This window comes from Astatotilapia calliptera, chromosome 19 (assembly GCF_900246225.1).
Source record: "Astatotilapia calliptera chromosome 19, fAstCal1.2, whole genome shotgun sequence".
In the NCBI taxonomy this organism is placed as follows: Eukaryota; Metazoa; Chordata; class Actinopteri; order Cichliformes; family Cichlidae; genus Astatotilapia; species Astatotilapia calliptera.
The window spans coordinates 29,252,074-29,277,910 of record NC_039320.1 but is presented as its reverse complement, the minus strand read 5'-3'; the positions used below and the strand labels follow the sequence as shown (position 1 = coordinate 29,277,910).

Below are 25,837 nucleotides of genomic sequence, written 5' to 3'. Positions count from 1 at the left end.
TTAGACGACAATTGACTATGGTTGCTCGTGTCTCTAGCTTCACATGTCTCAGAACAGAATTGCCAGTTACCAGAGTTTGATCCACAGTGGGTGTGTCACCGCGTGGGGCGAGACAGTTAGGCACTTGAATGGGTTGGTGGTGAACTGGAGGCATCTTTTTAGGCCTGCGCTTACTCCTCACTGTCAAGTATCATTACTGCTAAAGGAGGCAGAGGAATAACTAAACACCTGACACAAAGAGCAGGAAAATGCAGGGTGGACAGGTGAAGAGGCCATGCTGCTAGTTTTGATCACATTAGTCCGGAGAGAATGTCTGCCTCTTTATAAAACCAACTGGATGAATTTGTCTCTCTCTGGTCCCCATTGATCAATTCCATTACTTAGTGAGAGGAGTCAGCTGTAGTCTTGTTTCCCTATTTGCCTTACAGGTGGGTGGGGATGGTCTCTGGGACTACTGGTATATGGCGGCCCCCTGGGGGCTGGAGAGCTGTGGTTGCTGTTTTGGAGTGTCTGTATATCTGCCTTGGTTGGTCACCGTGGAGGATGTGGGGTCTGGGGTTTTTGTGGTGGCAGGTGGCCTCATCCTGGTGGAGGCAGGTGCTGGGCCTGGTCTCTGACTGAGTCCCTCCTTGTGCGAGGGTGGTCTGGACCCCCCTGACCACCTTGGCATGTCGGGTGGGTCGACCCATGTTAGGATGTCTGTGCCTCCAGGGCTTGTTGGGTGGGGTGGGGCATTCAGGTGAGCGAGCAACCATTTTTTGGTGCAGCTTGTCTGACACACAAAACAGTTTATATCATCCCTTTACTGTATGTGTCTGTTATAGCTGAGTGGTGTTGTGACGCAGTGTGCAGATCAGGCCCCTCTTCTGTGGAACCAGCTTCCAGTTTGGATTCGGGAGACAGACACTATCTCTACTTTCAAGATTAGGCTTCAAACTTTCCTTTTTGCTAAAGCATATAGTTAGGGCTGGACCAGGTGACCCTGAATCCTCCCTTAGTTATGCTGCAATAGACGTAGGCTGCCGGGGATTCCCATGATGCATTGGGTTTTTCCTTTCCAGTCGCCTTTCTCACTCACTATGTGTTAACAGACCTCTCTGCATTGAATCATATCTGTTATTAATCTCTGTCTCTCTTCCACAGCATGTCTTTATCCTGTCTTCCTTCTCTCACCCCAACCAATCACAGCAGATGGCCCCGCCCCTCCCTGAGCCTGGTTCTGCTGGAGGTTTCTTCCTGTTAAAAGGGAGTTTTTCCTTCCCACTGTCGCCAAAGTGCTTGCTCATAGGGGGTCATATGATTGTTGGGGTTTTCTCTGCATGATTTATTGTAGGGTCTACCTAAATTGAATTGAATTGCAGATGAGTCTTTGGACTCATTTGCACACTCCAGTATCCTCTATGTGGTGGGGGTGGTGGGTGCTGCTGCAGACTTGGTGGCATTCCAGGGCATTGCCATTGTAGGCCCTAGACTTCCTATCCTGGTTCAGGTTCAAGGTTCAAGGTTCTTTATTTGTCACATGCATAGTTATACAAGTATAACACACAGTGAAATGTAGCCTGACACGCTCCTCGACATGTGCAAAAATTGGGGGGGGGGGGGGGGGGGTGTAGAGGAAGAACATTATATATATATATATATGTATATATATATATATATATATATATATATATATATATATATATATATATATATATATATATACATACATATAGTATATACACTGGGTGAATGTGCAGTAGTAGCAGCAAGCAGGTGAATTCTGTACATTAATATGAATAGATACCTGACTATTTTACAGGATAGACAATATCAACATATTTAAAATTAAAGGAATTGAAATGTACATTGTGCCTTGGTTTAGAGTGTCTGGAAGAGTCCTGTCTCAGTCAATTATAGATGATGTGAGAGGGCGGGTGTGTGTGTTTAGGGCACGGATGGCTTGGGGATAGAAGCTCCTCTTGAGTCTCTCTGTCCTTGCCCGGAAGATGCGGAACCTTCTACCAGATTGCAGAAGTTGGAACAGTTTGTTGCCAGGATGGGACGGGTCCTTCAGTATCTGCGCTGCTCTAGTCCGGCATCTCCTGGTGTAGGTGTCCTGAAGCGGGGGGAGAGCAATCCTGCAGCAGCGTTCTGCTGTACGGATCACTCTCTGGAGAGCTTTTTAGTCCTTCACACAGCTGTTCCCAAACCACGATGTCATGTTCTGTGTGAGGATGCTCTCCACAGCGCCTGTATAGAAAATCCTGAGGATCTTTGGAGAGACCCTGAACTTCCTCAGTTGTCGTAGGTGATACAGGCGCTGCCTAGCCTTTTTGGTCTGGACCTGAATGTGGGCAGCCCATGTCAGGTCTGAGGAGATGTGGACACCAAGATACTTGAAGGACTGCACCCTCTCCACTGGAGCTCCATTGATGATAATGGGCTTGTAGTCTCTGTGCTGACCCCTTCTGAAGTCCACCACCAGCTCCTTGGTCTTGCTGACGTTCAGCTGGAGGTGGTTGTCCTGGCACCACGATGCCAGATTCTTCACTTCATCCATGTAGGCCGCCTCATCGTTGTTGGAGATGGCACCCAACACCACTGTGTCGTCAGCAAACTTCACAATGGTGTTGGAGCCATGGGTGGCCACACAGTCTGAAGTGTAGAGGGAGTAGAGCAGTGGCGAGAGGACACATCCCTGAGGTGCTCCTGTGTTGATGGTGATGCTGTTGGAGAAGCACCTGCCCACCCTCACCACCTGAGTTCTGCCAGTGAGGAAGTCCAACACCCATGCACACAGACGGCTGTTAAGTCCCAGATCCCTCAGCTTTGTGAACAGTCTGCAGGGCACTATTGTGTTAAACGCTGAACTGTAATCAACAAACAGCATTCGCACATAGTTACCCTGTTTCTTGTCCACATGGCTGAGAGTGGTGTGTAGGACGTGGGCGATGGCATCCTCTGTGGATCTGTTGGATCTGTAGGCAAACTGCAGCGGATCTGTGGTGTCTGGGATGGAGGAGGAGATGATGTTCTTCAGCAGCCTCTCAAACACCTTCATTACTACCGAGGTCAGTGCAACTGGCCGGTAATCGTTCAGGGATGAGGGTTTGCTGTTCTTGGGCACAGGAATGATGGTGGATCTTTTGAAGCATGTGGGGACCACAGACTTCGCCAGGGACTCGTTGAAGATGTAAGTGAACACACCTGCTAGCTGGTCAGCACAGCAGCGCAGCAGATGGCCGGTGATGCCATCTGGCCCCGCCGCTTTCCTTGTGTTCACTCTCCTCAGTGCCGCTCGGACGTCATGCTCCGCGATGCTGGTCACCGGTCTCTCGCTGATGACGTCACTGTCCTCGGTAGTCAGGCGGTAGATAGCATTAGCCGCCTGGCTAACCTCGAAACGGGCGTAGAACCGATTCAGCTCATTGGTGAATGCAGAGTCGGCGTTGATCGGCGCAGTGTCCCTGGCTTTGTAGTCCGTAATGGTGCGTAGTCCTGTGGCCTGGTGTAGGGAATGGGGGTGCCTACTGAGCCAGTTGTTTGCTAGCTCGCTCCTTCCGGAAGTAGACCTGTACGTCCCGGTCTTACACGTTATATTGTGTAAGGCCATTCGTGTGCCGGGTGGTTCTTGGGCCCCTGGGACCCTGTTCTTGACTTGTACCAGTTTTTAGATGTGTCCTTGATCCAACACAGCTGATTCAAATGGCTAAATTACCTAACAACATGTTTTATAGTTCTCCAGAGGCCTGGGAATGAACTAATCATGTGATTCAGGTGTGTAGACCCAGGGTGAGATCTAAAACCTGCAGGACACCGGCCCTCGAGGCCTGGAGTTGGAGACCCCTGATTTACAGCTTTGTGGTAACTGACTTCTTTAACTGATCTTAATGGAGAACTTTATTGTCATGTATGTGCTCAGTGTTTGAAGGGAGAGTCCATGAACAGTCTGAATGCCTTTTTAGTTATCGTTGTGAGATTGTGCCTTTGGCTCACCATGTGAGGCAGTTTGCAGGCTAAGCTGGTAGCCAATTTGGCAGTAAAAAAATCTGAGTGATGAGGTCTATCTTCTAAATGTAAATGTTAGTGAAAGTCACCACTATGAGATCTCTCACCTCTGACAGAGCTTCAACAGCATTCAGAGGAAGACTGGGGACACTGGGTCTGAATGGACCATGTTCAGCTGCAACTAAAGATTATTTTTGTAGTAGAATAATCTTCTTGTTTTTAATTAGTCGATTAGTCAACAGTTACTTTAATAACTCTTATCTCCACCATCTGTGTGCAAACCTGCTGTTCTAGGGTCCAGTACCCAACCGGCTCTAAGTTCTAATAGTATTTAAACAAAAAAAACTACCTAAACTAAAAATGCCTTCTGTCCAGAAGTTTAAATAAAGCTTGAAACTAAAATAAAAGTTTTTATATTTCCAGTCAGTTTACATATGATTTAGTTCATGAATTTATGTAGTGGACATGCTCCGGAGTGAGAGGTTTACTGTTCAGAATAAACAGTAATATTAATGTGAGAAACAAAACTAGGAGACAGTGTAGCCCCTCCTGTTCACTGGTTTACTATGTATTTCACTCATTAGCTAACAAAGATGAAAGTGTTAGCTTAGCAAGCATCATCCATGAGAAGTTTCTGACAGCTAAGCTAACATAAACATTACCGTACAAACATTGACATAAACGAGGTACCAACACGACACACTAACTTAAATTAAAACCTACCCATTCAGCGTTGATATCACAGCATCCACACTAGTGGCAGGTGGGCAGCATTTACACATGAATGTGATAACTTGAGAATGAGGCAATGTGGGATTTTGAAATCAATACCATAGGGGGATCTACTAAAAGTCTTGTAAGAGTTGAAGGGCTCATTGGAGGTGGTCATCAGGGGTGGTCATCAGGAGTGTCTCGTTGCCCTCGCCCTCACCACCTAAGGGGTACCTTCCTCTGCCACTCCGCCTCCAGCCATGCCACCTGAGTGTCTTCACTGCCATCTTTGACCTCCTGTCAAAAGTGTCTTCCTCTCTATTAACGTTGACCCTCGCAGTTGCCACCTGAGTTGCACCATTGTCTCTGTCAACATTTGCCTTGGCTCCATGGTTGACCCCGAGAACTGTTTTTCCCCGTCAGTCCCCTTAATCGCTACGTGGCCTCAATTTTGCCCCTTGGCCAGGCCAAGCCTCTGGACTGGTTTTCTGTTCTATTTGGACTCTGTTTCTTTGGTTCTGTTGATGTTAATCTGAAAATGTTGGTTGAGCTTATACCTCTGTATGAAACTGGAGATCCTGTCACAGATCGCTGTGTGACAGGCAGAGGCAGGAGTTGGACTCAAATGGAGGACTCACACACAAGGGGAGTAAACTGAAAGAGGCAGCTTTATTGGCAGTTCAAAACTCAAGTACTAGATACAAAAAAACATAACCTAAAATGGGAAAACTACAAGCTAGAAGCTGGGAGTTATGAGGAAACTGAGGAGCACAGTGAAACTACATAGCAACGAGGGACGACGTGACAACAAGCAGAGGAAGACAGAGGACTAAACACACAGAGGATAACCAGAGAATGGGAAACGGAGGAAACACAGCTGGAACTAATCAGACTAACGGGACAGGAAAATAACTGAACATAATGCACACAGGATATGAGACTATCAAAATAAAACAGGAAACAAACAGAAACACACTAAGACATGGACTGAATGAATGCAGGGAACAGACAGAAGGAGAGATACGTGTGGGAAACAGATGAATAAACATAGAGACAGAACCTGGTAACTACATGGTAACTACACAGGGAGGCATGAATGACTAAAATGAACAATAACCTAAGAACTAGAAACTAAACTCAAGCTAAATGCCACATGAGAGCACAAGAAACAGAAACACTGGGTCATAGACTCAGTACCACAACAGTATCATCAATACTTTCCTTGTGCTGAATTAGTTATTAAAAGAAAAAACTTTAAAAAAACGTATCGGTTAAGACGATAAATCACAGAGTAAATTGCTTGTACTGTGTACTGCATGTTTACAATAAATGTAAGTGATATCAAAGCAGTGGAAGCAGAGCTATTGGCAACGTTTCTAGCACGCCGATCTCCTGTCAGTCTCCCATTGAAAACTAGAAGACTGTCCACAATGCACTTAAGCAAGCATTCTGAAAAAGCTGCTCTCCTCCGCGCCAAAGTTTGTTAATGGTTCATGGACACGCTCATGAAACTGACTGAGCACATCCTGGACATTGAGTGCATCAGCACTGAAGCCCCTCAGCACTGTGCACGTTCTCCTCTCCTCTGTATTCAAGCATTGTTTTCAATGAACTGCATGCTTAGAAAAATGCTTTGTCTCACTCCCATTTCTTCTTGTTGCATGTTGAAGCTCAACTTGGAACCTTAAGGTCCAACGATGCAAAATATGATGTTTTACCATTTTTTCAAGTGTTCTTAAACTTTTGATCGGGACTGTATCACCAGTATTTTTTTGTTTTACACCAAGCCAATTTTGTGGTGACACAACACATTAGTAAATCTATCCCAAAATGCTTTTAAAAAAATTCCTTATTAACATGATTACAGGTGGCTCATACTTCCTTTGTCATGTTTGCATGTTTCACTGTCTAACCTATTATTATTATTGTTGTTGTTATTTTGATGATGATGATGATGAAATCAGTGTGCATATGGTTTCTAAACAACACCCCCAATGAAATAGATGAAACCTGTACTCGTGCAGCTCCTTGCATTGGAGTCCTGTGGTTATATTGTTTGATCAAAGTGTCCAGCATTCTTGCTTTAGAGACAGAAAGTTAATTGCAGATAACACCTTACATGTGTTATCCCTCAGCTGTCCAGTTCCTTTTCTTCGGTTCCTCTCAGCACCTGGTTTTGCAGGTTTTGCTTTTTGCTCTGTCATGTCCGATATTTTTGAAGGGTCATATTTATACAGTTATCACATTGATATTCCTTTTATTCACCTAAGAGTATCTCTTGGTTTAACTGACCTATCTTAATTTATTCAACCTGTTTTTTTCTTTCTTTTCTTTTATATTCACCCAATTGCTCAGTAAGCAAAAAAGAAAGAAAGAAAAAAAATCCTGTAAATACAAATATGATATGATAAAGTGTAAAGATATTATTATATTATATCTTTATTATATAATACAGTGGGGCAAAAAAGTATTTAGTCAGCCACCGATTGTGCAAGTTCCCCCACTTAAAATGATGACAGAGGTCAGTAATTTGCACCAGAGGTACACTTCAACTGTGAGAGACAGAATGTGAAAAAAAAATCCATGAATCCACATGGTAGGATTTGTAAAGAATTTATTGGTAAATCAGGGTGGAAAATAAGTATTTGGTCAATAACAAAAATACAACTCAATACTTTGTAACATAACCTTTGTTGGCAATAACAGAGGTCAAACGTTTACTATAGGTCTTTACCAGGTTTGCACACACAGTAGCTGGTATTTTGGCCCATTCCTCCATGCAGATCTTCTCGAGAGCAGTGATGTTTTGGGGCTGTCGCCGAGCAACACGGACTTTCAACTCCCGCCACAGATTTTCTATGGGGTTGAGGTCTGGAGACTGGCTAGGCCACTCCAGGACTTTCAAATGCTTCTTACGGAGCCACTCCTTTGTTGCCCGGGCGGTGTGTTTTGGATCATTGTCATGTTGGAAGACCCAGCCTCGTTTCATCTTCAAAGTTCTCACTGATGGAAGGAGGTTTTGGCTCAAAATCTCACGATACATGGCCCCATTCATTCTGTCCTTAACACGGATCAGTCGTCCTGTCCCCTTGGCAGAAAAACAGCCCCATAGCATGATGTTTCCACCCCCATGCTTCACAGTAGGTATGGTGTTCTTGGGATGCAACTCAGTATTCTTCTTCCTCCAAACACGACGAGTTGAGTTTATACCAAAAAGTTCTACTTTGGTTTCATCTGACCACATGACATTCTCCCAATCCTCTGCTGTATCATCCATGTGCTCTCTGGCAAACTTCAGACGGGCCTGGACATGCACTGGCTTCAGCAGCGGAACACGTCTGGCACTGCGGGATTTGATTCCCTGCCGTTGTAGTGTGTTACTGATGGTGACCTTTGTTACTTTGGTCCCAGCTCTCTGCAGGTCATTCACCAGGTCCCCCCGTGTGGTTCTGGGATCTTTGCTCACCGTTCTCATGATCATTTTGACCCCACGGGATGAGATCTTGCGTGGAGCCCCAGATGGAGGGAGATTATCAGTGGTCTTGTATGTCTTCCATTTTCTGATGATTGCTCCCACAGTTGATTTTTTCACACCAAGCTGCTTGCCTATTGTAGATTCACTCTTCCCAGTCTGGTGCAGGTCTACAATACTTTTCCTGGTGTCCTTCGAAAGCTCTTTGGTCTTGGCCATGGCGGAGTTTGGAGTCTGACTGTTTGAGGCTGTGGACAGGTGTCTTTGATACAGATGATGAGTTCAAACAGGTGCCATTCATACAGGTAACGAGTAGGGGACAGAAAAGCTTCTTACAGAAGACGTTACAGGTCTGTGAGAGCCAGAGATTTTCCTTGTTTGAGGTGACCAAATACTTATTTTCCACCCTGATTTACCAATAAATTCTTTACAAATCCTACCATGTGGATTCATGGATTTTTTTTTTCACATTCTGTCTCTCACAGTTGAAGTGTACCTCTGGTGCAAATTACTGACCTCTGTCATCATTTTAAGTGGGGGAACTTGCACAATCGGTGGCTGACTAAATACTTTTTTGCCCCACTGTATATATATTCATTATATTATATGTTATATAATGTAAAAAAGATTAAGATGTTAACCTTTATTGAAACATATTCTTCACTACAATCTTTTTTTCTTACTATAGCAAGAGAAGAGAATGTGGCGACTTTCCGTGGCTCAGAGTACTTCTGCTACGATCTCTCCCAGAACCCAATCCAGAGCAGTAGCGATGAAATTACACTCTCCTTTAAGACGTGGCAGCGGAACGGCCTTATTCTTCACACCGGCAAGTCAGCTGACTATGTCAATCTGGCGCTAAAGGACGGAGCTGTCTCCCTCGTTATCAACTTGGGCTCTGGAGCCTTTGAAGCCATTGTGGAGCCGGTCAATGGGAAGTTTAATGACAACTCGTGGCACGATGTCAAAGTGACCCGCAACCTCCGGCAGGTAAGGCATACAGGTGTACTTTAAGATATGAACATGTCAGTGTTTTGGTCAGGATTATTCAACAGCAGCTGAATATACCTTGTAGAACATAAGGACGACAGCACACTGACAGCTGCAAACGGGCTGTTAGTTATCCTGCTGACTGCCACTAGGAAGCAACAAAGCTACTTATGAGTTTAAGTCATGAATGCATCTGTGGGTAGTTTTTACACTCATCCCTGATTCTGTCCTTTGCCACTTTTATCAACGGATATACTTTGTATGAACAAAGCCTCTGTTCAGTCATATAAACTTGTCTTACCCACCCCATCTTTCTGCAAAGCAAACAGGCATTGGATATGGTGTGATAAACAAACTCCATTGTATGGTAGATATCATTCTTATTATCGTCTTTTTGGTTTGCTGTGTACTTCGATCTTTCCTCTTTTCTGCCTTTTGTACCCTTAGATAGCACTCCTCTAAAAACAAGGGAGCAGGTTCATTTTGCTCTTCTGATCTAGGCTTTCTTTGGCTCCTTTGCTCACTTCTTCATTTTCCTTTTAGTCTCTTCTTCCTTTTGTTTTAAATTAACTTGTTTTTCATTTTTGAATTTCTTGTTAACCTCTTAACATCAACCTGATTAAGACTAGGCTGACATCGACCCGTTTATGTTGAATGTTCACCTATGTGGTATAATAACCAAATGGCAAATCTTGTAACAGAAAAACTGTAAGGAAAGCTATAAGCTGAAACAGAGACTAATCCACATTACAACTCAGATAATAGTTTACTGTATACTGTTTATATCCCGTAAAATTATATGGAAAATATGAAATAGAGCAGGATGCAGGAGCATAATAGATAAGTACCCGTTGCAGTAAGAGTACTGGCTTTGAGGTAATTACACACTGATTGTACAGACTTGTAAATACGAGAAAAGGAGTCTTCAAAGAAAATGTATCTCTCTGGAAACAACACTACCTGAGCTGGACGTGAGCTTTAGCATGCTAAAGAAGCAGCTGGAGGCTTGCCTAATCTAATACTATTTTCTTCAACTTCGGCACAAATGTTCTCCTTTGATGGTCGAAGATCAACGTGACCTTTGAAAACACATTTTTGATCATATCTTAAGAATTCTTCTGCTAATTATGAAATAAGCTCAAAAAGGATCACAGATGATGATGATGATATTTTGGATTTACAAAGTCAAACTCCAGGTTCATTGGTTTTCCTTTCATATATTACATGCTTTGGCAGTTGAGTTATTGGCATGCAAGACATGCAGCTGGAAGATTTAAGTGTAGAGTTCTCTGGTAACATCTTTTTAAACCATAAATCTTACCAGTAGAACCAGAGGTCCTCACAGCAATATTACTTTATTCCTTATTATTACAATATTACTACATTTTCCCATGTCCTGCGATGTGGCCTGCACTCTTTGATTCTGTGCGCTCAGCATTTCTTTCCTGTTGGTTGGTTGGTTTCATCTGCTCTTGGTTGCCACAATATCCTCATTATTTTCTTTTCTATATTTATTATATATATTTACATGCAACAGAAAATCAAATCATCTGCTTGCTTGATTACTAGTTACATATGAATATTAATGCATGTTTTTGTTGCTTGAAGCTAAATCCAGTCAGTTAACATATTGTTTTACTATTTTACACAGACAGCAAACTTAGCACAAAAAGTGATTGATCAATTATTTCTTTGTTGTAACAGTGCTTCTTGGCAAACCTTAAACTGTTGATAAGCCTGTTTAAATGGTGCCACATTTGTAGGGAAATTTGATTTGTGGGTTGAGCAGCAGAGTTGAGTATCTGAGCTGCACCCGAGAAAATCTTCTCTGCCAATGCCAAGCAGCTTTGTGCTATTGACTCTTGGTTGGTGTCATCGGATGATTGAAGTCTGAAGAAACAAGACATGTTGGGAATTTAACAGTCGATCCATTTGACAAACAGGGCCGCAGTATCATGTGGAAGAACCATACATAGCCACTGGTTACAGATGTTATCTCGCTATCTCCCTGCATTGAAGTTGCCTCCCCTCCAATGATGACAAGCCTTTATTATCAGTGAGGGAGATGACGTCCGACACATCACACTGCCTCCGCTAAAAGCAGTTATCTATTATCAGTGCAACAATCACCATATGATCCAACTGCTGTAGACAGAATCTGGACTCATTGCTGCACATAATGTTCCTCCACATGTGCAGGTTCCATAGTACATCCATATGTACATAGTACACAGTAAAGGACAGTCATGGCTGCTCTAGAGTCTGGAGATTGACTGTTCAGTCTCTCACAAATTTTAATGGGTAGAGAGCCACCAGCCATATCATCCTGCAAACCTCGGCTCAAACCACTTTCTTCCTGTGTTATCATTTTGGCACACCTCTGACATCCTCTGCTATATGAATCTTGGCTTTCGATACACTAGCTTGATGATGCCCTGTAGCACTGGCCCTCAGTCAGATGTGAGCAGATATCAACTGATCACTAGGTCCATGATCATAGGTGCTCCTAATCGAGTGCCCATCAGGCATTGGATTGTCAGCTCTGCACCTGGGGTAACAGAAGCTCAGCACAAGAGTCAGTCACAGAATAAGCTGTTTGGCCTTGGCAGAGAAGATTTGGCAAGTTTGTCTTGTGCTAATCCACATTCTCAACTCTGATGCTCAATCCACAAATGAATCCACAAATCTAGTGATATAAGAAACATCGTTTCAAAAAAGAAATATTCAATCAAACAGAAATTTACTAACTGAAAAAAAGAGAGAAATCAAATGGTCTGGCACAATTTTCTCATCATCTGTCTCATGTCATCAGTAACACAGATAAACCAGGTCTGGCATTTATAATTAAACACCTGAGTGTGCTCTCAAATAGCAGCAACCGCTCTATCTTACACTCAAAACAAAACAATTCTGCCTCACCTTGCTTTTACTCCTTTTTGCCAGGTGACAATATCAGTGGATGGGATTCTGACAACTACAGGCTACACCCAGGAAGATTACACCATGCTGGGCTCCGATGACTTCTTCTATGTGGGTGGGAGCCCCAGCACAGCTGACCTGCCTGGTTCTCCAGTTAGCAACAACTTCATGGGCTGTCTCAAGGAGGTAAATACCTCGCTTACAGTTCAGTTTGATTACTATGCAAATACATTATTTAAAGCTGGACATCAGAAGAATGCAATTTTTAAAGACCTTAAACCTCAGTTTTGGCTTTTTGGACTGTTTATTGGATTCCATGTTCACATAATAATTAATTTCTATTTTGTTTTTTAGACTAAAGATTAGATTTCAGGGATCATTGAGTTTCATGACAAAAGAGACCAACAACATGTAGTCGTAGTTCTTAAATCTGAATGCTGTTGGAAGAAGCAGACGTAGTTTTGAAGCTTTACTTTCATGTTATTAACATTTAGTTAAAGTCAGTTAGTTACAGATTGGATATATTTGACCTACAGAGAGCAGAGCACTGAAGTTCTGTCACTAAATGAAATAGCAGTAGCACTTTTAAGGAGCACACTTAATTGACTGCTATATTAGCCATAATTCTGATGACATCATTTCCTGCTTTTAATTAAGTCCAGTCTTCTTAAATGTGTTTGCATTGCAAGACCAGTGTGTACAAAATGCACTTTAACACATATTTCTTTTTAATTTTTTTTACATTTAGGAATTTTTGTATTAAGAGTCTTTTTAAAGGTTGTAATAAATCAAAATCTTGCTTCCAGTTTGCTTTCATTTCACCAGGGGGACGAACATCTACATCTACTCCTGTTTCCCTCTGTGTAAGCAACAAATCTTGTTTATAAACAGGATAACTGCTTTTATTTCAAATATAAAGTTCAAGACAGAGAGAGCATCGCCGCTACTTTTAGAAGGTGTTTTCTTGCATTTGCACAACATCTCTAAGTGAGAAATATCCTGCCTGAGAGTGATGCTGAAAAACTAGTTTATGCAAGTGTTACTCCTTGGCTGGAGTATCGTCATTCATTATTATCAGCTTAACTAAAAGCTCCCCCCAACCCCCTTTTTCGTTTAACAGTTAGTTTCGCAGACCTTCAGCTGGTTCCTCGGCTTTTAAAAGTAGAATGGGAGGCAGAGCCTTCAGCTTTCAGGTCCTTCTTCTATCTCTACTTTTAAGATTAAATTTGAAACTTTCCTTTTTGGTAAAGCATAGTTAGGGCTGGATCAGTTCTGGTAAGCCGAGGCTGCCTGGAGTTCCCGTGATGCACTGAGTGTTTTTTTTTCTTCAGTCATCTCAATTCACATTCTCTCACTTCCACAGCGTGTCTTTTGTACTGTCTCCCTCCCTCACCCTGCAGCCCCTGCCTGAGTCTGACTGTGCTGTGGTAAAAAGGAGTTTTTCCTTCTCACTGTTGCCAAATTCTTGCACAAAGGCAGTTGTCTGATTGTTGCCGTGTTCTCTGTGTTACTGTGGGGTCTTCACCTTACAACAAGGTTTCTCGGGGGAAACGTTGTTGTGATTTGGTACTATATAAAAAATGATTAAATTGTAGATTACTGGTACATTTTGCAGAATAGACAGAAAAACTGACACACACACACACACACACACACACACACACACACACACACACACACACACACACACACACACACACACACACACACACACACACGCGTATTTGTCACATACACTTGCAAATATTGTTTGCTTAAGGTGATGTCATACCACAGCACTAACTGGAGGAAGAGTAATATGGCAGTGGGGGCTTGGCTTTCTCTGTCAGTGTTCACCAACTACACACACACACACACACACACACACACACAGAATACACATATGTCTGCAAGGAGAAGGGGGTGGGGGATGGGGGGGCACAGTAGTTATTTAATCCCCTTCTGGCCTACTTCCTGCTCTGTGTCACGCTGGTCATGTTTGCAGTTCTCTGTACTAACCACTCTCGACAAGTACACACAGGGACAGACAGACACACAAATTCACAAATAAACCAAATCATCAAAACCTTTATTCTCCATCAGAAAACACAGGATCAAAGCATAAGGTAACAACAGCAGAACACAGCCCGCAGTATTACAGTGTAAAGGACGTCCTCAGGTCGTCACATCAAACTGCCTCAGACATCGGGTCACAGACACAAAGATGATGCTTCAGTGGCCATCACTGTAATGGTTTGGCTCACTGGCCACTAACATGGAACAGGATGCACTCGATATGTAGGTATGAAGCCTCATGTTACACTAATAATAATAATAAATACCTTGGAAAGTCATAATTCAGCTCTACCTCCTTGAGCAGTCTGTCTGTGCTGACTGTTGGTGTGATACCAACTGATTATACAGTAATGGAAATATAATTATGAATGATTAATTAATGATTATGAAATTAATTATGAATACTACAGTAAATTTCTGCTATTATGTCTACTTATATTTTGCATACTAGTTCTTTTAAATTATTTTGAAGCCTTATGTTGTCTGCTGTGATTGTGATTGCAGCCCAACTCTCTGTGAATGGTTCTCATGGCCACTGATCAGTGGTCTTACTAGCTTTACAAGGCTTTACTAGCAATATAGATCAGTGCTTTTTGTGTGTGTTTGAAGTCAGTGCTGAGACATGTACACAGATGTGTCAGTGCTTTTTTATTGAGTGGCAGGAGAGCTTAAACATTTAACCTATGTTCACTGTTGCCATCTTGAATTGTTAACTCAGTGTGGCTGCATATAGCTTTATAAATCAAGTTTTACATGTAAACGATGTGGGATGCACAAGGACCAAATAGTTTTAACTACAGTACGTTTCTGTATTAGGGATGTAGGCAATTTCTGTTAACTCACTTAACTGCGAGTTAACAGAAATTGGATGCACACACAATATAAGGTATATATGTTGCAGCCATAAGTGCATTTTGTGTGTGTATTTTATAGGGTTAGTCAGAAAGAAAAATAACATTACATACCTTAGACAATAATATGGCTTTTCAGTGTAACCATACGTCGACCACAGTGTACAGACATCAGTATAAGAGTGGAGTGGATAAGCATCAGTTATGTCTTCAGTGCAAACTAAAGCAACCTCTTTATTAGGATATATGGTCGACTCTTAAGTCATAAAGTGCTCATGATACTAAGCACACAATACTCTGAACACAAAGCTGAAGCTGTTTTTAACATGATTTGAAGAATTTTATGAAACAGGCAGATCAGCAGTTTAACCAAAAGCAGTTAGCACTGTGTGGTTGATTTATCTTTGAGCATCTCTGCCTGAGGTTTGCTACTATTTCCCTTTTCTGTACATCCACAGGACGTGCAGGAACATTAACTACTTCCAGTTTTGATTTAGGGTGGGAAACACTGGTACGGTCCACAATCATTTGGTGGAGTTTCTTTGCTAATGTGAGCGTTGTATTGGTCAACAGCAAGTTTCTTTTGTAAGCTGTAGTCAGGGGCCATGTTTTGCAAAGGCTTTAGCTGAAGGACCAGATTTGCGCACCACTTGAACCGACTCTAAACATGAACACTATGGCTTTTGAGAAGAATAGCTGTTAAAGGTGATCAGAACAAATGGAATGGTCAACAAATAGTGTAACTCCTGCAGTAACGGATCAAGAGCTGTAACTGGCACAACTAAAATATACTCCAAGCTATGTTTTGCTCTATAACCTTTGCTGGTAGAATCATTTTACATTGTCTCTTCATATATTTCTTTACATTTCCGTGTGCAAGGTCCCACAGACCCATAGGTCCATTCACTACCTAGAGAGACAAGAAAACGTTGTTCCTGTGATATTATACATGAGAGTAACGGACAAATATCACAGTCTTAGTTTCCAAGAACATAAGAAGTGTCCAGTTGCAGACAGGGATATGTACCTGCATGTGCACAAAAGAAACATCTGAGCACATGCAACTACCTTTTTACCTCATCTTTCCCTCATATTTAAAATATTTAAATATTACTTGAAAGCAGCCACTCTGCACATTGTTCAGCTTTCCCACTGTACGAAGAACCGAAAACTTAGAAGTGGAGCCTGAGGAGTCGGTGCTGGCCGTTTAAGCTGATGGTGCCAAAAAGTGATCATCTGCCTAAAAATGATTTCTGGTTTTTGCCAAAAAGTTTTTGCCTTTATTTTATTAGTGATGTGTCGGTCGCGAAACGAAATGGCTTTTAGAGCCGACTCTTTGAAGTGAACGACGTGAGCCGGATCCTTATTGGGAGCCGTGTTTTTTTTTTCTTCTTTCTCTCACCCTCTCTCACTTTTTTCCTACTTCACTCCACACGCAAGCCTTGTGCTTTGCGCTACACTCGCAGTAGTACAGGAACAGACCGGGGGGGAGAGAGAGAAAGAGAGCCAGGGATTAGAAAGGTATAGTAATCATCCACAAGTATTTTTAGTTGCAGATGATAAAGGATTCAGAAAGTTTATTCATGCAGGTCCATATGACAGAGAGTGTGCATCTTCTGTTTGTTTTCATATTTTTTCATATTCATATTTAATTGTGTTGTGGTTTGCAGCGTTTTGTGTTGTTTCACTTTAAATTTGTGTAAAAGGAAAGAAACTGAAAATTTAAATAGTTAAAAGTTGAAATGTAAACAGTTGTTTTTTGTATTATATGATTTATTTATTACATTTTATGTGGAGTGAATAAATAAAAGTATATTTACGGTGGCCCCTAGAGACAAAGCACGTACAAGCTCCGAAGAAGTGCTCCAGGGTGCTAGGGGGCAGTGTTGAGCTTTTGTTACCTAGTGGCTACACAAGCCAGCAAGTACCAACGACCGGATTTGGTGTGTGGTAGTAACAGGTAAATGAACATTTTTTTTTTAATTATTTCAATATATGTGAGTGTTTGTGTATAAATACACGAACAATACACATATGCTTTCAATTGTGTAATTTAAGTGATCTAGGTAGCTCTGTTTTGAAAGTTCAATCAATCAATCAAAGCTTTATTTGTCACATGCAGGTTGGGACCCCCCACCCGACCTTACACACATAACACAGACATCACATGGGATTACAAGTCGGAGATCGGTAGCGTTGCAGAAAAACACTGAAAGGTACATAACAACGGGAAGGTACAAGAGGAAAAAAAAAGAGACCTCCACTCATGCTGTGCTTCCATGGCAGGACAGCACGAGAACAGGAAACAAAAAAACTCCTCTGCACAAAAAAAGCACACACCATAGCACAATAAACACAGACAAGCAACAAGGGAAAGTGTTCCAGTGTGTACATCTGATCTGGGACCGCTGCAATCTTTTGACTGCGCATCCAACTGACCCGATGTCCACATCAGAGGGGAGGTAAGCGTTGGAGGTGGCGTTGGATCCAGGGTAGGGAGGGTGATGCGTCAGTGAGTGCTTATCAGTATATGTATATGTATGTGTGTGCGTGTCCATAGTTCAGCTGAGACAGTGTCCTTCGCCCTGCCAGGCTAAGTAAACAGTCTTCCAGCCAACCCAGGTGGCCTTGCATGGAATGGGAAGAACAAACTCAACACAGTCGTTATCAGTTCAGTTCATGCTAGAAATGTGTTTTGGAGTTTGTACGTGTTTTGTCTCTAGGGGCCATCGCATATATTTATATATAAACATATATAAATAAAAACACTTTTTTTTTACATTAGTAATTCATTTTGTGCATAATTTTATATTGTTGTTAGTAATAAATTAATTAAAGCAACAAAACAACCTTTAGAGCTGGTTGGGGGCCAAAAGAGCCGGCTCTCTAAAATGAGCTGGAAATCCCATCACTATATTTTATTTAAATGACTTGTTGTCTTACAACCTGTGAAACACTTGTCAAACATATCTTTCGTGAAAGCCTCTGTAGCATTTTAAGTTATTTTAAGCCAGAAACATCATTCCTGCTATAATGCAGAAGCTGTAAATACTTTGTTGGCGAAAAGGCTTTTATATAGCTTTTATTTATATGGGTAACAAAGTGTAATTAAAAATGTCTTTTCCAAGAGAGATCTGGCCAAGAGGGCAGCAGAAATTACAACAAACAACGCATTACATTTCTATAAAAATACTTTAAGTAGCTAAAAAGAACTGGATTGAGTGTAATGTAGGTAAAACAACAAAAACACTTTCAAAACAGGTCATTTCTTTATTATATATATATATAATCATTTCATACATCCTGTTGACTACAGTTTATCAGAATCAGAATGCTTAGTTAATCCCAGAAGAAATGATGTGGTCACAGTTGCTCCCAGACAGCAACAACAGACCCTAAACTAAATTGAATATTACAATATATAAAAATGTTACAAATGATAACAAAATAGCTCTAATAAATCCAAATGGCTCTAATTATAAATATCCCAGTATATTACACAAAATTAAATAGATAAGATTGACAATGAGGTGTCCTTTTTATCACATTAACTGTAATTTTCTCTGAAGAGGATGTGCAGATATTAATAGTGTAACTATTGTAGCGTGTACTTGTACTTTAACTGGATGAATTGTACAGAGAGAAGGTCACAGGCAGGAATCATTTCCTGTGTCGTTCAGTGGTACATTCCTCAATGAATGTGCCCTGTACCAACACAGAGCAGAGCAGCTATCTGAACGCTGCTCCAACAGAGGTCGATCATCTTGTTAATAATTTCTCCTCCTCACTACGTACGACTCTGGATACTGTAGCTCCTGTGAAAACTAAGGTCTCAAATCAGAAGTACCTGACTCCGTGGTATAATTCTCAAACACGTAGCCTAAAGCAGATGACTCGTAATCTGGAGAGGAAATGGCGTGTCACAAATTTAGAGGATCATCATTTAGCCTGGAGAAATAGTTTGCTGCTTTATAAGAAAGCCCTCCACAGAGCCAGAACATCTTACTATTCATCACTGATTGAAGAAAATAAGAACAACCCCAGGTTTCTCTTCAGCTCTGTAGCCAGGCTGACAAACAGTCAGAGCTCTGTTGAGCCAACCATCCCTTTAACGTTAACTAGTAATGACTTCATGAACTTCTTCACAAATAAAATGTTAACCATTAGAGAAAAAAATACCCATAATCATCCCACAGATGTAATATTATCTACAGCTACTCTTAGTACCATTGATGTTAAGTTAGACTCTTTTTCTCCAATTGATCTTTCTGAGTTAACTTCAATAATTACTTCCTCCAAACCATCAACGTGTCTTTTAGACCCCATTCCTACAAAACTGCTCAAAGAAGTCCTGCCATTAATTAATTCTTCGATCTTAAATATGATCAACCTATCTCTAATGATCGGCTATGTACCACAGGCCTTCAAGCTGGCTGTAGTTAAACCTTTACTCAAAAAGCATCTCTAGACCCAGCAGTCTTAGCTAATTATAGGCCAATCTCCAACCTTCCTTTATATCAAACATCCTTGAAAGAGTAGTTGTCAAACAGCTAACAGATCATCTGCAGAGGTTTATTTGAAGAGTTTCAGTCAGGTTTCAGAGCTCATCACAGCGCAGAAACAGCTTTAGTGAAGGTTACAAATGATCTTCTTATGGCCTCTGACAGTGGACTCATCTCTGTGCTTGTCCTGCTAGACCTCAGTGCAGCGTTCGATACTGTCAACCATAATATCCTATTAGAGCGATTAGAACATGCTGTAGGTATTACAGGTACTGTGCTGCAGTGGTTTGTATCATATCTATCTAATAGACTCCAATTCGTGCATGTAAATGGAGAGTCCTCTTCACACACTGAGGTTAATTATGGAGTTCCACAGGGTTCAGTGCTAGGACCAATTCTGTTTACATTATACATGCTTCCCTTAGGCAGTATCATTAGAAGACATAGCATACATTTACACTGCTATGCAGATGACACCCAGCTCTATCTGTCCATGAAGCCAGATAACACACACCAATTAGTTAAACTGCAGGAATGTCTTAAAGACATAAAGACCTGGATGGCCGCTAACTTTCTGCTTCTTGATTCAGATCAAACTGAGGTTATTGTACTCGGCCCTGAAAAGCCTAGAAATATGGTATCTAACCAGATTCTTACTCTGGATGGCATTACCTTGGCCTCCAGTAACGCTGTGAGGAACCTTGGAGTCATTTTTGACCAGGACATGTCCTTCAATGCACATATTAAACAAATATGTAAGACTGCTTTCTTCCATTTGTGCAACATCTCTAAAGTTAGAAATATCCTGAAAAACTAGTTCATGCATTTATTACTTCCAGGCTGGACGACTGTAATTCATTATTATCAGGAAGTCCAAAAAACTCACTGAAAAGCCTTCAGCTGATCCAAAATGCTGCAGCAAGAGTCCTGACAGGGACTAGAAAGAGAGAGCAGATTTCTCCTGTTTTGGCTTCCTGTTAAATCCAGAATTCAAAATCCTGCTCCTCACATACAAGGTCTTAAATAATCAGGCCCCATCTTATCTTAATGACCTTGTAGTACCATATCACCCTATTAGAGCACTTCGCTCTCGCTCTGCAGGCCTACTTGTTGTTCCTAGAGTATTTAAAAGTAGAATGGGAGGCAGAGCCTTCAGTTTTCAGGCCCCTCTTCTGTGGAACCAGCTTCCAGTTTGGATTCAGGAGACAGACACTATCTCTACTTTCAGGATTAGGCTTCAAACTTTCCTTTTTGCTAAAGCATATAGTTAGGGCTGGACCAGGTGACCCTGAATCCTCCCTTAGTTATGCTGCAATAGACGTAGGCTGCGGGGGATTCCCATGATGCATTGAGTTTTTCCTTTCCAGTCACCTTTCTCACTCACTATGTGTTAACAGACCTCTCTGCATTGAATCATAACTGTTATTAACCTCTGTCTCTCTTCCACAGCATGTCTTTATCCTGTCTTCCTTCTCTCACCCCAACCAATCGCAGCAGATGGCCCCGCCCCTCCCTGAGCCTGGTTCTGCTGGAGGTTTCTTCCTGTTAAAAGGGAGTTTTTCCTTCTCACTGTCGCCAAAGTGCTGCTCATAGGGGGTCATATGATTGTTGGGTTTTTCTCTGTATCTATGAAGCGCCTTGAGGCGACTTTTGTTGTGATTTGGCGCTATATAAATAAAATTGAATTGAATTGAACTACAGGAAAGACATAAAGTCACATGCATTCTGTATTCTGCCCACCTCTTAATCACAGACCCACCCACATATCTGTAGTACCCACCAGCTCTCCCTCTGTCTGCTGTCCAGCACCTTCTTGTCCTCCACTCCTTGCCATTAATGCTAATTTGCCTGTTCCCGATGCTCTTGTCCTCGCCATCCACTGAGCAGCATTATGGATAAATGCTTTGTTACCATGGCACCAGGTACTGGTTGCCTGTGGTAGCTCCTGCAACTGGGGGGACTATTATTTTTATGCCTTTTATAAGCCAGCAATTACAAAGAAAGCCTACATCTCAAAACCTACAAAATACATAATGGCCTACAATAACACATAATTGCTATAATTGTCGTTGTCATTACACCTCCTCAACCACTCACACGGAGGCTTCTGGCTTTCCCGTGTACTGTAGCCAAGAAAGAAACACAAAGGATGAGCTCACAGACTGAGCACTGAATGGGATCAGCAATGACAGTATTTTCCAGTGGAAATATGTCTTTGTTACTCTAATTAATCACGTTATAACAGCTATATTACACATTGATATTATATTTATTATATTCTTTCTGAACTTAAGTTTTTTTCCCCAATTTTATGTAGTTTAAAAAAATAATTTTGTCTTTAATAATTGTAGACAATTCTCTACTGTGAGTGAGAGCAAGCCAGATAATGCAGTAAATTAATCTGGTGTTGTCATCGAGTGTGGATGGAGCGGACTTGAACGCAGATCTCCTTTGCAATGAGACAGTAAATTTATTTACAGTGCAAAAACAATGACAGTTCAGTGTGAAATCCTTAGGCCGTGGCTCCCCGTGGTCATTTCTCCCGACTCCCGATAGTGCTGTATGGCGATGTGAAAAAAGGCGACACTCTGCACTTGTGCATTAATTCCCCGCTCGTGGTTCAGCTCCTGTGTTTTCCTCTCCACCTCCAGGTGCAAAAGACAACAAAGGAGAGAGAAGGTAACCAAAAGGGCATCTGAAAGAGCACACGATCTTCTTACCTGTACTAACGAGCTTAGTCTAATGATCCAGCGCTGACTGAAGCCTGGTCACGGCGTTAAATACATAGATGTCAAAGGTTCCAAAGCTAACCAGAGATGGATAACACTGGTTGCAACTTTTTGAACAATTCGTGGGTCGTCTTTGGTCGAATTCATTGCAGATTATTTCAGGAGGAAATATTGGATATCAGAATCAAAAATACTTTATCAATCCTGAAGGAAATTGTGGGTTACAGCAGGCAGCATGCTGGTTGGTGCATGTGCAGTAACAAAGGAAAAGGATATCTTAATCATATGAACTGCAGTGGTAGAATTTATAAAAGGGAAGTTATTACAAACTTTTCAGGATGTACTACAGTTGGTGATGTGCATGATTCATGGATCCAAATCGCCCTTATTTACCTTCTTGGTGCAGCCCTTCAGTTCATCCTCTGCCTGGAGGATGCCACTTTGATTTGCTGCCCCTCACAAATGTTAGAATATCAGGGGTTTCGAGTTTCAAGGGAAGTTTAAATTCACCTCTCCCTGAATTCTTACAGAAAAAAGTCTAATCTTTTGGAGACGATACCCAAAAAGCAGCCCAATCGCCGATCTAGCACTTTTTTAGCAGCACTTGGAATACCATGAGGGATGTCCTGTGGTGTGTGCCATCTGTTGGCATCTTGGGTCATGTGGGTTGCAGAGCGAGGCCTCCATACACTGATATTGTTCCAGTGTACCCCACTGATGCTCTATTAAATTGAGTCCTGGGTGATTTGTACTATTTTTGATTTTTTCTCAGCTCTTCTGGCTTTTGTATCGGCATTGTAGTTCTTAGGGATATGGGAGGATGTTCTTGGTTTGGAACCAAGGTTAGTTATACACACCAAGAACATGTTTACTTAAATCCACCGTACTTTCTTATATTTACGTGCTGTGATGCAGTGGGACTCCTTCTCTCCCTCCTGTTTAGGATTTCTGTGACTGCAGTAAAAATGATCCCAGCTGAACTGGACTGAAATAAAACTTTTTTTTTCATTAATTCACCAAGTAGTGCATACAAAACAAAACAAAACAAAACAAAACAAAACAAAACAAAACAAAACAAAACAAAACAAAACAAACAAACAAAACAAAACAAAACAAAACAAAACAAAACAAAACAAAAGCAGTACAGACAGGCAGAGCTGCTGATTTACTAAATAACCAGCAAAAGCAAAAAACATATGGGTTACACATGTGGCTTATATGTTAGGTTACATTGTTTTCAACTCTTGGCAGTTATTTCCTGGTTTGTTTGTTTGTTTGTTTGTCTGTTTGTTTGGGGGGGGGGGGGTTTTTAGGCCGGGGTGGGGTGGGGGGTCCCAATATTCCTTGTTTTAGTTAAACCCTGTTTCCCTAATGCTGTGGCATCAGCTCAGTTGTAGAGTTGTAGAATATATTTGAATGAAATGTTCAAATTGTTTTCTTATGTATTGATGATTGTTGTGTGAGGTCTAGCCATTGTGATGTGCTGATCTTTGTCCTGTTTTTCCAGTTGGGCAGTATTGTTCTTGGTGATAGTCAGGGACACAAGCAGGGCTGTTTTGATCTGCATTATGTTTAGTTCTTCCAGATTGCGAGGTAAACAGACAGAGGGGTATATCAGGTCTTTTTCCCATTTGTTGATTGGCGTGTGAGGTGCATTATCATTAGAGAATATTAGTTTATTTAGCTTCGAGAGTCTGTTTGTGTCTGCGCTGTTTTGTTGATGCTGTCCAGTAGTGGTAGTTGTCTTAGCTGAGTGTCATTGATACTCATTTTTGCTTTGATGGAGTGTTTTAGTAGGTTATACTGAAGAAACTGTTTCCTGTCAATGAGCTGTTGAAGTGTTAAGAAATGATTCTAATCACAAATGTGGCAGAGGTGTGTGATGCCTTTTTCTTTCCATTTAATGCCTGCCAGGGGTCATTCATTTGCACTGAAGGGTTGTTCCATATGGGTGTTTGAGTTCTTTTTGATTTTGCTCGTCTTCCACCAGGCTGTCAGAGTTGTTGCTATTGGCGGCCTTTTAAAGCAGTTGTAATGTCTAATTGTATTGTTGATGAATGGTAGATTTTGGATTAATATGTCTTTACAATCAGATTGTTCGATGTCCAGCCATGGATGAAGGTGATGGGTTGAATGCATCCATTTGATGAGGTGTTGTAGTTGGTTGACTAAGTAGTGGTGGAGATTTGGTGCATCTAGGGCTCCTTAGAGTTTTGACTGGTGTAATGTTAGTTTTATTATTTATTATTTATTTATTTTAGTTTTTTTGTTTTTTGTTTTTTCTTTCTTTTTTTTTTTGCCTGTCCCGTTTGGCTCTTTTGCATCAGAATTATTGTCTAAAGGTGATGAAAGATGCCCAACGGATTTACTTTACCAAATTGACCATCCCAGCCTTGCCGTAATGGTCTATTTGATTCACCTTTTATTGTTTATTTTATTTTCACTTGCTAAATACGGGTAAAGACTTGACTGGGGAAAAGAAAGGGGAGAAAGAAAGAGGGAAAGAGAAACAGCGGGGAAGAGGGACGGGGATAAAGGGCAAAAAACAAAAAAACAAACAAAACAAACAGACAAAAAATACATCTATCAATCACCTGGATCACGTGTTGAGAAAGAAAAAGCAAGCCCCAGGCTCCAGGCCCCGATAAGCAGCCACCAAGGAGTGAGCCGGTGTGTACCTGGACGCCCATCCCCGGACACAAAGAACCACCAACGCACCGATGTCTGAGGGAGTCCGCCACTGGCAGGGGAAGTGGTGGTGGGGGGAGATAGGCCTCCAAACCTTGGAGGGCCTGAGATGTCCCCAGAGAGGTGGCGTCTGACACCCAACCTGACATATAGACACAGACATACAGGCACACACAGATACAAACATCCATTCCCACCCTCATGCTCTCATATGCACTTACTCCACACTCAACCAACGTGGAGACAGACATAAAGAGACGCTGTACACACGATCACACTCCCCAAGCGTACTCTACAAACCGGGTCTAGGTACCCTTGCCCCTGGAGGGGGGAACTGCACCCAGACCCAGGTGGTGTTACCCTTTTCCCTGCGGTGGGGACTCCGACTCCGCAGCAGCAGGGAGGCTCCACACTCCAGACCGCAGTCGGACGGCCAACTCCTCCTAGCCCCCCCGCTCCAGCAGGCCGCAGAGAATGGGGGTGAGAGAAGACTCCAAACCTCCCTCCACCCGCTCATTGTAGTGTTGATGCATGTGTGTTCTAAGGTGCATTTAAAACCCAGGAGGGCATGGAGCTACCTGCCAGAGAGCAGCAGGTAAGCGCATGGTCCCTCCTGCTGGCCCTCAATGTCTACGTGTATTTAAAATTGAGAGGTGGGCAACGACGCCAGGGGTGAGGTGTACACCCTGATGGTACTTTGGACTCCGTGTATCGTGCCCACCCCCAAGATCCTATATGTATGTGTAATGAGAGTGTGAGTAATGTGAATGTCTAAGTTGTGGGATAAAATTGAGGCAGAAGCAGCCAGAAGGGGACGGGGGGGGGGGGGGGGGGGGGGGGGGGGGGGGGGGGGGGGTAGCCTCCCCTGCACCCTGGTGACACACCTTTACCCCAAGGCCCTGCATGTGTGGGTGGTTGTGGTGGAGCGGG

General features: G+C 42.2%; 1 protein-coding gene across 7 annotated transcripts in view; it reads left to right on the top strand.

Moving 5' to 3' along the window:
• The window catches only part of nrxn3a (neurexin 3a), a 208,152-nt gene that overhangs the window by 75,188 nt on the left and 107,127 nt on the right, over positions 1–25,837 (top strand). For all 7 annotated transcript variants that reach the window (XR_003270631.1, XR_003270630.1, XM_026151866.1 and 4 more), the window contains 2 exons: positions 8,862–9,163; positions 12,107–12,268. Coding sequence is in view for 5 of the 7 variants with exons in the window: in XM_026151866.1 (XP_026007651.1) it covers positions 8,862–9,163; positions 12,107–12,268 (464 nt within the window). In the remaining 2 variants the exon portion in view is untranslated. The remainder of the gene's footprint in view (positions 1–8,861; positions 9,164–12,106; positions 12,269–25,837) is intronic.